This window comes from Puma concolor, chromosome B1 (genome assembly GCF_028749965.1).
Source record: "Puma concolor isolate L17-30 chromosome B1, mPumCon1.1.hap2, whole genome shotgun sequence".
NCBI lineage: Eukaryota > Metazoa > Chordata > Mammalia > Carnivora > Felidae > Puma > Puma concolor.
This window is the reverse complement of record NC_141670.1, coordinates 26,471,877-26,485,083: the sequence shown is the minus strand read 5'-3', so window position 1 is coordinate 26,485,083 and position 13,207 is coordinate 26,471,877. Positions and strand designations below refer to the sequence as shown.

The 13,207-nt window shown below is 47.7% G+C and overlaps 1 protein-coding gene across 3 annotated transcripts in view; it reads left to right on the top strand.

The window, feature by feature from the left end:
* The window catches only part of LOC147581517 (low-density lipoprotein receptor-related protein 2-like), a 44,310-nt gene that overhangs the window by 17,304 nt on the left and 13,799 nt on the right, over positions 1–13,207 (top strand). For all 3 annotated transcript variants that reach the window (XM_086703336.1, XM_086703337.1, XM_086703338.1), the window contains 8 exons: positions 3,834–4,145; positions 4,766–4,978; positions 6,205–6,399; positions 7,186–7,401; positions 9,162–9,400; positions 11,188–11,317; positions 11,534–11,718; positions 12,965–13,151. In XM_086703336.1, the coding sequence (XP_086559462.1) occupies positions 3,834–4,145; positions 4,766–4,978; positions 6,205–6,399; positions 7,186–7,401; positions 9,162–9,400; positions 11,188–11,317; positions 11,534–11,718; positions 12,965–13,151 (1,677 nt within the window). The remainder of the gene's footprint in view (positions 1–3,833; positions 4,146–4,765; positions 4,979–6,204; positions 6,400–7,185; positions 7,402–9,161; positions 9,401–11,187; positions 11,318–11,533; positions 11,719–12,964; positions 13,152–13,207) is intronic.

Genomic DNA, 13,207 nt, shown 5'->3' with positions numbered 1-13,207 from the left:
TTGTGGGCCCTTTGGATGTGGCCCTGTGAATCTCTTCACCTGGCTGTTCATTTGTATCCTGTATGCGCTAAACCAGTAAGTGTGTTTCCCTTAGTTCTGTGAGCCATTTGGCAAATGATCAAATTCGAGGGGGTTGTGGGAACCCCGATTTAGGGCCATTGGCTCAGAGTCCGGGGACAACCTGTACTTATGGTTGGCATCAGAAGTGGGGGCAGTATTGGGACGGAACCCTTACCCTGCAGGGTCTGATGCCAACTGCAGGTAGATGGTGTCAGAACTGAATTAAAAACATTTTTTAAGAATGTCCTACAATTTAAGTTTATTTATATTTTGAGAGAATGTGGGTGGGGGAGAGGCAGAGAAAGAGGGAGAGAAAGAGAATCTCAAGCAGGCTCCTCAACACTGTCAGCGCAGAGCCCGACATGGGACCCGAATCCACAAAACTGTGAGATCATGACCTGAGCCGAAACCGAGAGTCGGACACTCAACCGACTGAGATACCCCCAAGCGCCCCTGAATTGTAGGACGTTCTCGTGTTGCAGAATTGCTTGGCGTAGGGAAACCCCACATGTATCTGAAGAACAGGGGTGTGTTTTTCGTGTATGATGGCTGAAAGCTTGACAAAGGCAGGCAGGCCATTCACAGCAGGGAAAGGGCTGGTTACTACATCTCAAGGCCTGTTTACAGATCTCCAGGACTCCTCACGACCCAGCTTCCAGCTTATCCTCACATCAAAGTATACTAACATCAGTATTTTCTCTTGAATGTGTTAATCCTGTCCTACTGAGAAGCGAAGCTGGTAAATACAGTTGAGATTGCTAATAAAAAAATGGGAGGGCTTCAATATCCTCTTTTAGGAAAGAGTGTGTGTCTTTAAGAACCTATGTAGAATCGTTCAAAGAACATTCCGTGGTCCTGGCAACTGGACACTCAACCTTGAATCTGCACGGCACCACTTGAATCTCATGCCAGAGAGAGCGCATCTTCTGTGCAGACGTCAGAGCCCGACAGAGAAGAGCGAAGCTGAACCGGGTGTGGCCAGTCTGTTCTTGCTAACTGGCCAACCTTAAGTCCCTTCTTCCCTGGAGTGAGACTTAAGGAACATGGGGACAATTCTACGCCAGTTTCTCCTCATGAAAACATGAGGAATAAGGGTGCCTGGGTAGCTTAGTCAGTTCAGTGTCCAACTCTTGATTTTGGCTCAGGTCATGATCTCACAGTTTGTGACTGGGAGCCCTGAGTTAGACTCTGTGCCGACAGCACAGAGCCTCCTTGGGATATTCTCTCTCTCTCTCTCTCTCTGCCCCCTCTCCGTCCCCCCTCTAAATATAAATAAATAAACTTAAGAAAAGAAAATGTGAGGGATATTAAGATATGCTCCTACCCTAACACCCAGGAAGTGGGAAAAACTAACACACGTTAAGCCTGTGGGTACTGGCTTCACCATTCTGGTACCATGCCCCAGTTCCATGCCTTGTCTGTTTCTCAACCTTCCTGGTAGTTAACATTTGAGTTCTTTTTAAAAAAAATTTTTTTAACGTTTGTTCATTTTTGAGAGACAGTGGGTGAGCAGGGAGGGGGAGAGAGAGAGGGAGACACAGCATCTGAAGCAGGTTCCAGGCTCTGAACTGTCAGCACAGAGTTTGACGTGGGGCTTGAACTCACGAACCTTGAGATCATGACCAGAGCCAAAGTTGGACGCTTAACTGACTGAGCCACCCAGGAGTCCTAACAATTGAGTTCTTAAATATATCCCAGCATACCACCGGATATTATATTAAGAACCAGCTTTCTGGAGGTTGGGGGATATGTTCATATATACATTATATACGTTTCTAATAAAGCTGGCATAAAGGATGTGACATTATTTACAAATAATAAAATAGATGACATTCTTTACTGTAAATTTCATATAGCCACACGATTTTCAGATTGGCTACAGATTCAAGAACTCAGAAATAAAAAAAGCAGTTTATAGTTGCAATTCAATCAGGATTTAACACAATCCAACTGTGAATAAATGCTTGATTGCTATCTGATTTGGCAAAGATGTCGATGCCATCGTTGAGTGAATATAGTCCTACTGAAGTGTTGTTTGCTATGTGTTTCTGTAAACAAGTGAAAAGTGTAGCAATGGAGACTAATTGGAATTAGTTTATTGACACAAAGGACTTATGTGTGGAATTGGATAATAGTTTTCAAGGACTAGAAAAATATCTTCCCAATTTTTGTGGTATTTAAAAGGTAATGGCTGTAGATGTGACACATGTAAGTTTAATTTGCAATATTAGCATCTTTCTCCGCTACTTCAGCCCAGACCAGGGGTTTTCAACCTCTTCCTCTGAAAGGCCAGTTGTATCTGAAAAGATACAACAGTAGAATGCCCAACCAGCCAAAAACATGTACTGTAGAATGACCATGGTGTGCTCCACCAAATTTTATGAAAACAGATTGCAGGCTGGAATCCGCCCAAGGGCCGTTGTTTGTCAGTCCCTGGACTAGAAAACAAAACCTAACACAAAGCCCTGATGTGCAGCGTTTGCCAATTTCTCTGCTTGAAAATACTCCCACGGTGCCAGATTTCAAGCTACCAATGTGATGTCCCTTAACGCCGGTGTGCAGTAACAAAACGCGGGAAAGTAAGTGATGAGTGTTTTAGTTTTGTTTCAAATACAAGTAGGCTTACGTAATTTAGTTTCAATAATGACCGTACTGGACAGCAAATTTGCAGCATCCCTGAATTTAACAACTGGCCGTTACAGGCTCGTGCAAACTAGCTCCGGCACAGCGCTAGAAAATACCCGACACAGTGGGGCACCTGCGTGGTCCGGTTGGTTGAGTGTCTGACTTCAACTCAGGTCATGATCTCACTGTTCTTGGGTTCGAGCCCCACATTTGTCTTGCTGCTGTCAGCCTGTCAGTGCAGAGCCCGCTTCCGATCCTCTGTCTTCCTCTCTCTGCCCCTCACCTGCTTGCCCTCTCCCAAAAATAAATACCTTAAAAAAATAATAAAATACTGGACACTGTCCTAAGCTTTATGCATACTAACTCTAATCCTCAACACTGAGAGAAGCAGTGTCCCTACCATGCATTTGTGGAAACTGAGGCACAAAAATTAACGGGCACCTTATTTTGGAACGTGTTTCAAACAAGGCGATCTGACTCGCTAGCCTGAAACTGCTCCTAACTTTTATGCTATACTGCAGCCCAGTAGTAGGAACTATGTAGCTTAGACCCAATTGTCCAGCTATGGTGAGTGGAATGGGAGCAGGGAGTGCTTCGTAGGGTCGTGCCCAGCTGTCACGCTTAGAAGCTAACGCTTTGTGGCTTTCATATACTTGGTGCCTATCATGTCTCTGTCTTCTGGCTGTGGGTCACCTCCCTATGTGTCCATCCCACGAATGACCTTTGATACCACCGTTGTGGTTTCCCTTTACTCAGTCTCTGCTTTCCTGCAGCAATCTCAGTCCTAGGCACTTGACATGTAATCGATTGATTTTCATACTTAACCGATGAAGAGGGATGTGAATCCAAAGTTGCAGACCTGCATTCAAGTGTCAGCGTTGCCACATAGATCTCTAACTCCTGAAAGGTGGTGAATCTCTCCCTTAGCAGCTGGTTGTAAGGGTCACATGAGCTGGTGCTACAGACAAGGTGCTGGATCCAGGATAGGTATGATGGGACTCAGATGAATGAGCCATGTAGGCTTGTTAGGAACCAGTCTTTGCATCCTAATTGTTTCTAGTTGAGTCCATCCTTAACTCAAAACTTAAGACCATGCATGAGTGTATTTGAGTGTCCTTTCTAATGGAAGTTCCTTCTCCTCCTTACAGTCTGCTCAGCAAATGTGGACGTATCCACTGGGGACTTGTACTGGCTGCCCTGTGACAGAAGTGCTATTCAGAAGACCAACATTACTGGCCCAGACACACATACCCTTTACAGGACAGGCAGCATTATACTGCATCTTCTTCTCAACTGGCCAAAGAGGGTGATCTACTGGGTAGAGAGTGGGAAACATTTGCAAAGTATGACCCTTGATGGCAAAAGCAGACAGGAAGTCTGGATGGGCACCTGGACGGCCGACACCCATATGGCCTTAGACCTTGGCTCGTCTAGCATCCTCTGGACTACCAAAGGGTCAGGTAAGTGCAACACCAAGCAGCACAGTTGGAAGAAGTTTGGGACGGGAGGTGGCGGGAGAATCTTGTCTCAGCACAAGGATTCTGGCCATTCTTAGAACTGGCTAGACCCAGGCTCAGATTCTGACTCTCGTAGGCAAAGCTGGGACCCGTGTCACTTACCTCACACTTGGTTCCGTTTGTAAGTCTGGATTCTTGACTTGAAAGGTAGTAAGCTTCAGAGCTAATAATCTTAATAGCTTTTTGTCTAGAATCTGTTTCTGTTCCCGTGAGTGGAAGTAACAGAACCCAACTTCCATTGCAAATGGAGCAGAGATGCTTCAGCTACACTTGACACCAGATACGGCCTCTGCCTCACGGCTGTTGACGGTCCTCTCACCCAGAACCCATCTCCAGCAGCTGGTGCCTGAGTGTGTTCACAGACCGCATGCGAGGCAGTAAAACCACACCTGATGCTTCCACGTGGCAGATCTCACTTTCCTGGAGCTTTGAACACTTTCCTTGGACTTATTTTCAGTTGGGGTCATAGAACCTCAGTTGAGTGGTGCCCATGACCCCCCTTGCCCCTGCCATCACAGGTTGCATGTTCTCCGTCAGCTGGTAAGAACTTGACTCTTCCTTAGGGTTGCAAAGTCTGAGCCTCCTAAAAAATAGAACATACGCTTTGAACAAGGCCTGGAGTGACGGCATTATAGCGGCCCACGAGCCCTACCTGGTGACCGTGCACAGAGGAGCTCTCCTGCTGTGGAACAGGAGGATGCCAGAGCCCTTCTCCGTGTCAAAAGAGCCAGACGTAAGGAAAATGATCATCCTGGCAGAGAATCAGCAGGTTTCAGGCGAGTCTTCCTGTGTGGGGTCATTCTCTGAAATCCACTTTACCTGCCTCTTGTCAGTGTGTTTTCAGAGGAATCTTATATTGGCAGTTGTCCTGACCCACAGGTCAGCAGGCCTTCTCCTAACTTCCCTATCCTGGAAGAGTAAGAAGCTGACACGTTTCTTAAAATTTGCTAAATGACCCAAGACCCCGAGCAAATGCATAATAAACCTCTGGCCATAAAGAGATCCATTTAATTTGTTCTAAACCACTTTCCCAGACAGGTTTTACCAAGAAATCCCCTTCCTCCAGGCAGCAACATCTTGCGGAGCATCGTGTGCAAAGCTGCTCTGGGGCTGTGCGTACGAGGAGAAGCGGTTCTTTCCTGCTGTTGAAGCTGTACCTGTAGTTCAGATTGCCCTGCTTAAGGCTGGCTTACCTTTCTCTTTTCACCTATGCCTTTGGCCTGGAGCCCAAAAATCTGATCCTGGATCTTGAGGCAGAAAAAGAAGAAATCCTATCACAGAATTCAGGGGGCTCTGTCAGCAAGAGTGGCCAGAAGTCCAAAGGAAGGGTAGAAACAAGGAGGGCAGACTCATTCTGTCCTCGATGTGCCCACTCCATAGAGATCTCTCCTCTCCCTCTTCTGTCTGAACTGCCTTACCTTTTGATTCAATGGTTGGTTTAGCCTGATTTTCAAGGCTGAGAAACATGAGGCATAGGAACCTATCTCTTAGGGAATAAAGTGTGCCAAGGAAAGGTTAACGTTTTGGTAAAAATCCAACTTTGATTATCCTACAAACTGATCTGTTAGGTTGCTGTGATAGTTGTTGAACGTACTAACTGGTAACTTTTAGAAGTGAAACTGAAACATCACAACAAGGGAGTGTCCACGTTATGCCGGTCCCTGTCCCAGATCACGACGCTATAGCAGGGAGCCAGACAGAACAAGTCTGGCTGAAACTTTATTTTTTATTCCTAGCATATGGCATCAGGCAGTGAAAAAAAGTTGGTAGGCCTGAAAGGAGAGAACAGTTTGCCGAAATTTGAAGCCATTAGACGATGGGCCAACGCAGCACATCTAATCTAAGGATCTAGGCTTTGAGTCCATCTCCCTGCTTGTCCCGATGAGGTGGAGAAATGGCACTACCCCGCCGTGACGTGGTTTTGGAGGAGGGGGGCAATGGGAGCACATCTCTGTTGCTGAAACCTTAGGGACTGATTTCCTGAAGCAACTGTTTATTCTAGATCCTGAGTTGGAAGGGGCAGCCACAAACGGCCCCCCCGCCCTTCTTCCGGCGCCCCCTCTGCTTTGCCCCCAATCCTCTGTCCCCTGTCAGAACGGGGAGGAATGCGTCTCTCAGGAGTACCTCTGCGATGGCAAACGGGACTGTCAGGATGGCTCGGATGAAGGGAACTGTTCCCACTTCTGCAACAGACCAGGTTTGTCACGGTCTCCTGTCTAGTCCTTTGTGCCAGGCATATGACGCCACTCCGGCCGGGCACATGCTATGAGGTACCATGTTTATATTCTAATCACACTTTGCTTTCTTAGATAAATTGTCATCAATAAAGGTCAGAGTCTGTCAGAATGTGGATTCTACCAGTATCTGTTTTATCACATTGAAGGCAAATGTTCTACTGGCTGTAATTTAACTGGTGCTTCCTTGCTTCCTCATATTTGCATAAGTGTTCCAGGATTTGCCTTTAGAAAGGCTGAGCCATAAAGTGACCTAAATAGACCACTTGTAACAGATTTGGAGTGTCCCAACAAGTGTTTAAAGTAACGAAACCAATATGAGCGCTTATGAAACAACTTAGTTCAGCTTGTTAATATAATTGACCCGAGTACTTTACTAAAGCTTGCTCATGGATTAGATAAGCTTTAAAGCTCACACAAATAGGATGCAAACTCCAGGATGAGGGGGAGTTCATCTAATTTTATATTATTTATTTTTTGAAATGTTTACTTATTTTGAGAGAGAGAAAGAACAAGAGCAAGGGTGGGGGGCAGAGAGAGGACAGAGAGAACCGCAAGCAGGCTCCATGCTGTCAGCACAGAGACTGATGCCGGGCTCGAACCCGTAAACCGTGAGATCATGATAGGAGCCGAAACTGAGAGTCTGGTGCTTAACCGACTGAGCCACCCAGGCACCCCGAGTTAATCTAATTTTAAGTCTTCAGTATGACTGAGTATATGATGAGAGCCTCCGGTCCTTTCCATTTTAGGAGTCTTCCAGTGTCTGAACAGAAACCAGTGCATTGAGGGCAAGTACCACTGCGACGGGGCTCAGCAGTGCTCTGATGGGTCCGATGAGCTGGACTGCTGGGAGCCCACTGAAGATTGTTCTTTGCGCTGTGACAACAAGACCCGCTGTATCCCTAAGAGCTGGCTGTGTGATGGCAACCCAGACTCTTCTGACAGGAAAGACGAACAAGGATGTAGTGAGTGCCATATGGCTCCCTTGGAGTGTTTGAAAATGCATTACGGTTGATTCTCCTTATCTGTGATAGTTATATTCTATAAAGTTGCCACAAACACTGAATAAGCAGGTATCACATCATTGCTCATAGAAAAAAATGCAGGGTGAGGTTTCGGAGAAATCTATCGCGATAATATTTTTGTCAACCAATCCATGTGTAACCTTGTTTTAGGAGTATTGCTGTTTAGAGACCACTAGATAATATATTGTTGACTCATTAACACTGAAGTCAGAGCCAACAGCATTTTAACTCATGCCTGGGCAAAGCTTATCTCATACATATATTTTCTCTGTAAGGCTTCTTGCACTCATGAATGCTAGACAGCCTTTCTGCACTATACTTGGGGGCCTATTTAAACAGCAAAATCACCAAAAATACAAAAATGTGGGAAGTATGGCCCTAAACAGACTGCAGAAAGGACATTTGTTTCCAGTGTAAGGACCAAAACAAGAAGGCAGAGCGTCGCCTTGTTTGATCGCAACTGGAAATGTGCGTTAACAACACAAATGCTTTGCTGCTGTATATGTGCGTCTTTTTTTTTTAAGTTTATTCACGTATTTTGAGAGAAACAGAGACCGTGTGAGTGGGGGAGGGGCGGAGAAGAGGGAGAGAGAAAATCCCAAACAGGCTCTGAGCTGTCAGTGCAGAGCCCGATGCTGGTCTTGAGCCCGTGAAACCGTGAGATCATGACCTGAGCCGAAACCAAGAGTCGGACATCTAACTAGCTGAACCATCCGGGTGCCCCGTGTATGTGTATCCTCAGATGACCAAAAAAGTGTGGGAGCACAGATTTAGGAAGGGTGTTACAAATTTTGGCAAGTAGGCGAATGTGCAAATAATCTGCAAATAACAAAGATGGACTGTACTTACCACAAAGTTAACAAGACTAGGACAGAAGGTTCCAAGTTGGAGGGACAAGATTCCCATTAGTGGGAAACCAGTCTACTTGACAGCACATTTCTTGAGCTAGAATCTCCCTCCTTGAAGATTCTAATTTTGATCCTAGGTCTTCTCATGTGATGGGCTATCCTCATCTATAGGTGTTACCACTTTCCCCTCTTTTTTGTGGGATACACGATCTTTCTTTTTAGTCTTCCCAATGACTTGTTCCAAAGACCTTGATCATTTTGTGGGAATAGGGTAGAAGAGAGATTTTGGAGAAATTGAAGTGGGCAGAAGAGGGAGCTGGTCGAGGTACCATGATGGATTTGAATGTGGAAGTGACTGGGTAGCCAGATGATATGACTGTATTCGTGCTTATGAGAAGAACATTAGGAAGAAGAACCCAAGGTATCATTTACTTTTCAATACGTCTTTGTGGTTTTGCCTGGGATCTGACCTTTTTTCTTGGACCAAGCAACTTCTGTCTGTAGGAATGGAGCCCATGAACAGAACATGTCGGGTATGTTGGATGTTGTGAGAGACTTTCTCTTTTCATGGATGACATTAAGGTCCTGCAGGAGAGTCTTCCTCCCCAGCCTATCCCAGTGTCCTTCCACATGTCTCCATCCCTGTCCTCTAGCCCTTGTTCTCCAAGACAGGATTTTTCCGGGCAAGCTTAGTAGGCCTTTTCTGACCTAACACTGCTTGAACCACCTTTGAGGGCCAGGGTTTAGTTCCCAAGGTGACAGCAGGAGGCTGAAGAGTCTTCAGACCATTTCTTTTGCCATCAAACTGCTTCCACCTCTGGCTGAGTTCTTACCTAAAGTTCTATTTTCCAGTTCATGCAAAATGCAGCACACCTGAATTTCGATGCAAGAGCGGCCAGTGCATATCTAATTTTCTGCGCTGTGATGGCAATCAAGACTGCCTGGACCACTCCGATGAAGAGGGCTGTCCTGTTGATTTGCCTCCGCGGTGCCCGTCAGGGGAGGTGAGGTGCCGGAGGAGTGGAGAGTGTGTGTCAGCAGAGTGGCTATGTGACCGTGACGTAGACTGTGAAGATGGAACCGACGAGAAGGTAGTGTACCCTTCTACAGAAAAAACAAACTCCTCGGGGCACCTGTGTGGCTCAGTCGGTTAAGCGTCAGACTCTTAATTTTGGCTCAGATCATGATCTCACCATTAGTAAGTTTGAGCCCCATGTTGGGCTCTGTGCTGACAGCATGGAGCCTGCTTTGGACTGACTCTCTCTCTCTCTCTCTCTTCCCCCCCCCGCCACTTTCTGTCTGCCCCTCACCCACCCCAAATAAACAAACAGTAAAAAAAGACTTAGGGGTGCCTGGGTGGCTCAGTCGGTTAAGTGTCTGACTTTGGCTCAAGTCAAGATCTCATGGTTCATGAATCTGAGCCCCTCGTCGGGCTCTGTGCTGACAGCTCAGAGCCTGGAGCCTGCCTCGCATTCTGTGTCTCCCTCTCTCACTGCCCCTCCCCTGCTCATGCTCTGTCTTTCTCTCTCTCAAAAATAAATAAACATTAAAAAAGATTAAAAAAAAAAAAAAGCAACTTAGAAGAACAGATTTCTCCTCACAACAGGAATATGTGCTTCCCTCTAGAAAACTTGAGAAAATACAAGAACAGAGAAGGCTCTCCTCCTTACTGCTCAGAAAGTTACTTGTAACTACATTGAAGTGTCCAAAGTGAGAAGATCTCCTGTTGAAACAAAAATGTTTAAGAGGTTTTTATTGTAGGTTTTCAAATGTTCGGTCTTTTTTTTTTTTTTTTTTCAACGTTTTTTTTTTTTTTTTTTTTATTTTTGGGACAGAGAGAGACAGAGCATGAACGGGGGAGGGGCAGAGAGAGAGGGAGACACAGAATCGGAAACAGGCTCCAGGCTCTGAGCCATCAGCCCAGAGCCCGACGCGGGGCTCGAACTCACGGAGCGCGAGATCGTGACCTGGCTGAAGTCGGACGCTTAACCGACTGCGCCACCCAGGCGCCCCTCAAATGTTCGGTCTTAATGGCTGTGGCTTAAGTGTCCCACTCAGAAGCTCCGCTCACCTGTCACCATGAAGGGCACTGAGGCTGCCACGTTGTATGTGAGGTGCAGCCTGGCTAGAATCCTACGGCTTGTGTTGGACCTTAAGAAAGTACTTATTCCTGAGTGTTTTTTCCCTCATCTGTCAAATGTGTAAAAGATGTGGCTGCTGGTACCTGAGGGGCTGAGAATGCATCTGAAGGTTCGGGGCTACAGTAGGCGTACAGATGTCCCCTCCCCTCTTGTCCCAGATCTGAGTGTCCAAGTAGATTAGGTGCAAATTGGTGCTATAACTTTTAACATGCTAGGGTGTGGGTTTGATATGGTAAAACAATCTAAAGAAAGTTTCTAGAGCACATTCTTATGTTTCTTTCTTTTACTTAAAAAATTTTTTGATGTTTATATTTGAGAGAGAGACAGAGCATGAGTGGGGGAGGGGCAGAGAGAGAGGGAGACACAGAATCTGAAGCAGGCTCCAGGCTCCAAGCTGTCAGCACAGAGCCCAACGAGGGGCTCAGATTCATGAACCAAGAGATCTTGACTTGAGCTGAAGTCGGACACTTGACTGGCTGAGCCACCCAGGTGTTCCCATTCTTAGGTTTCTTAAACGAAGACCTTTCTTCCCACTTCCACCCAGGTTCAGTTTACCTAGAACTCCTCACCTAAACTCTGGCTACTGAGAGCGTTTCTCTCTGAGTTTTGGGGCTTTCTCTGGCCTCATTGCAGAGGGGACCTGAGCGTTGCCTCGTAACCCAGGCCTGTTCTCCCTCTGAGAACCGCTTCCTGGGCTCTGAATGCAGGTGTCGCTGACGGAGCCACTGTCTCCGCAGGACTGTGACCCCAAGGAGCTTCGCTGTGGCTCCAGGCAGTGGTCCTGTGCCAGCGGGGAGCGGTGCGTGCCTGACGCGTGGCGCTGTGACGGGCAGAGAGACTGCGGGGACGGCAGTGACGAGGCCGGGTGTAAGTGCAGGGGCTCCAGTTGAGCGGGGGAGGCCTCAGGGGCGCCGGCTGCCGGCCTCCTCTTGGCGTGAGAAGCCAGCTCCACAAGCAAGCGGTGCGGGCACTGACATCTACCCCCTTACCAGAATGGAGGCGTCTTGATGGCACGTCGTTGCTGCAGGAGGGGTGTTTGGGGGTCGGGGGCGGACTATAAAAGTAGAAAGTCCTCCTCTCCAGGCCCCCCCGAGAAGTGCCAGAGTTCTGAGTTCCAGTGCGGCTCCCGTGCCTGCCTCGACCTCCGCCTGGTGTGTGACGGGAAGGAGCACTGTCCCGATGGCTCCGACGAAGGTGGACAGTGTGCGTGGCCAGCATGCAGCCGAGCGCGGTGTTCCCACGCCTGCTACCAGTCCCCGCACGGGCCTGTGAGTTCGTCCAGCTACTCTTCTCCAGCAGCCATAGAGTTGGTTTAGCGAAAGGGGGCTACGTCCTCACTCAGGCTGTCCCTGACTGCTCCGGAGGCTCTAAGTCTCATGTGGCAGAGCCGCCCCGACCCATCCTCTGATGTCCCCTGAGTCCTTGCCAGCTCCTAGGGAATCCCGTTGAGCGCCTTCCCCATGTCGTGTCTCCTGGAACCGTAGCACCCAGCCTGCAGAAACTCCACTGCCTGCGAGCTGTGAGCTCAGGGGGACACGTGGGACTGAGCCAGAAGTTTTGAAGGAAGTCCCTTCCATGTGTGTATTTGGATGTGACCTGCCCTTAAACTGAGGAGAGCCACAGCCCGTGCACTGGTCTGGCATTAGTAGTTGGCCGAACATCATGAACTTGCCTGACTCTGATGGGCAAGTAGAAGACGGTATTCTGATGTCCCATCATAGTAATGTCTCTCTCTGTTGGCAGACTGCCGGTCTGCCAGTTAAGTCTCCATGCCTCTTACTGATTCTACTGGGGTTCTGGGGTGTCATGGACTGAACTTGGACCCCTTTGTTGATTCAGAAACCATGGTGGTGGCAAGGGTGTGAGGTGTGCAGCAAGGTTGATAAGACAGAGAATGACTACATTAAAAAAAATTTTTTTTACACTTACTGTTTGAGAGACAGAGAGACAGAACACAAGTTGGGGAGGGGCAGAGAGAGAAGGAGACACAGAATCAGAAGCAGGCTCCAGGCTCCGAGCTGTCAGCACAGAGCCTGATGCAGGGCTCGAACTCACAAACCGTGAGATCATGACCTGAGCGGAAGTCGGATGCTCAACCAACTGAGCCACCCAGGCGCCCCGAGAATGACTATATTTAAAATGAAGTTGGTTCTGGGGCACCTGGGTGACTCAGTTAATTAAGCGTCGGACTCTTGATCTCAGCTCTGGTCACGATCTCACAGTTTGTAAGATCGAGCCCTGCTCTGGGCTCTGTACTGATAGTGTGGAGCCTGCGTGAGATTCCCTCACTCTCTGTCCCTCCCCAGCTCATATTCTCCCTCTCCCTCCCTCTCTCTCTCTCAAAAATACATAAACATTAAAATTTTAAATGAAGCTGGTTCTAAGAACTTTTTTGTTTTCAGCTGTTGAAATTGAGTGTATCACCATGTGCTTTTAATAGCAAGGTGAGGCCTTTTCATCAATGTTATGTATCGATGTCTTCAGGAAGTCTTCATGTTTTTGAAACTCATTCAGGTGTGTGCTTGTGAGCGAGGCTTTGAGCTGGAGAGCAGCGGCCAAGTCTGCAAGGACGTGGATGAGTGCCAGAAGCCAGGTGGTCAGCCTTGCAGTCAGACCTGTGTCAACACCGAGGGCTCCTATGGCTGCACCTGTCACCCTGGCTACTCCCTGGAGCCTGATGGCCATACCTGTAAAGCAGCAGGTAAACTGGAGCCCGGATGTCTCCTCAGCCCCGGATCAGGAGCTTTGAGCTTCTAA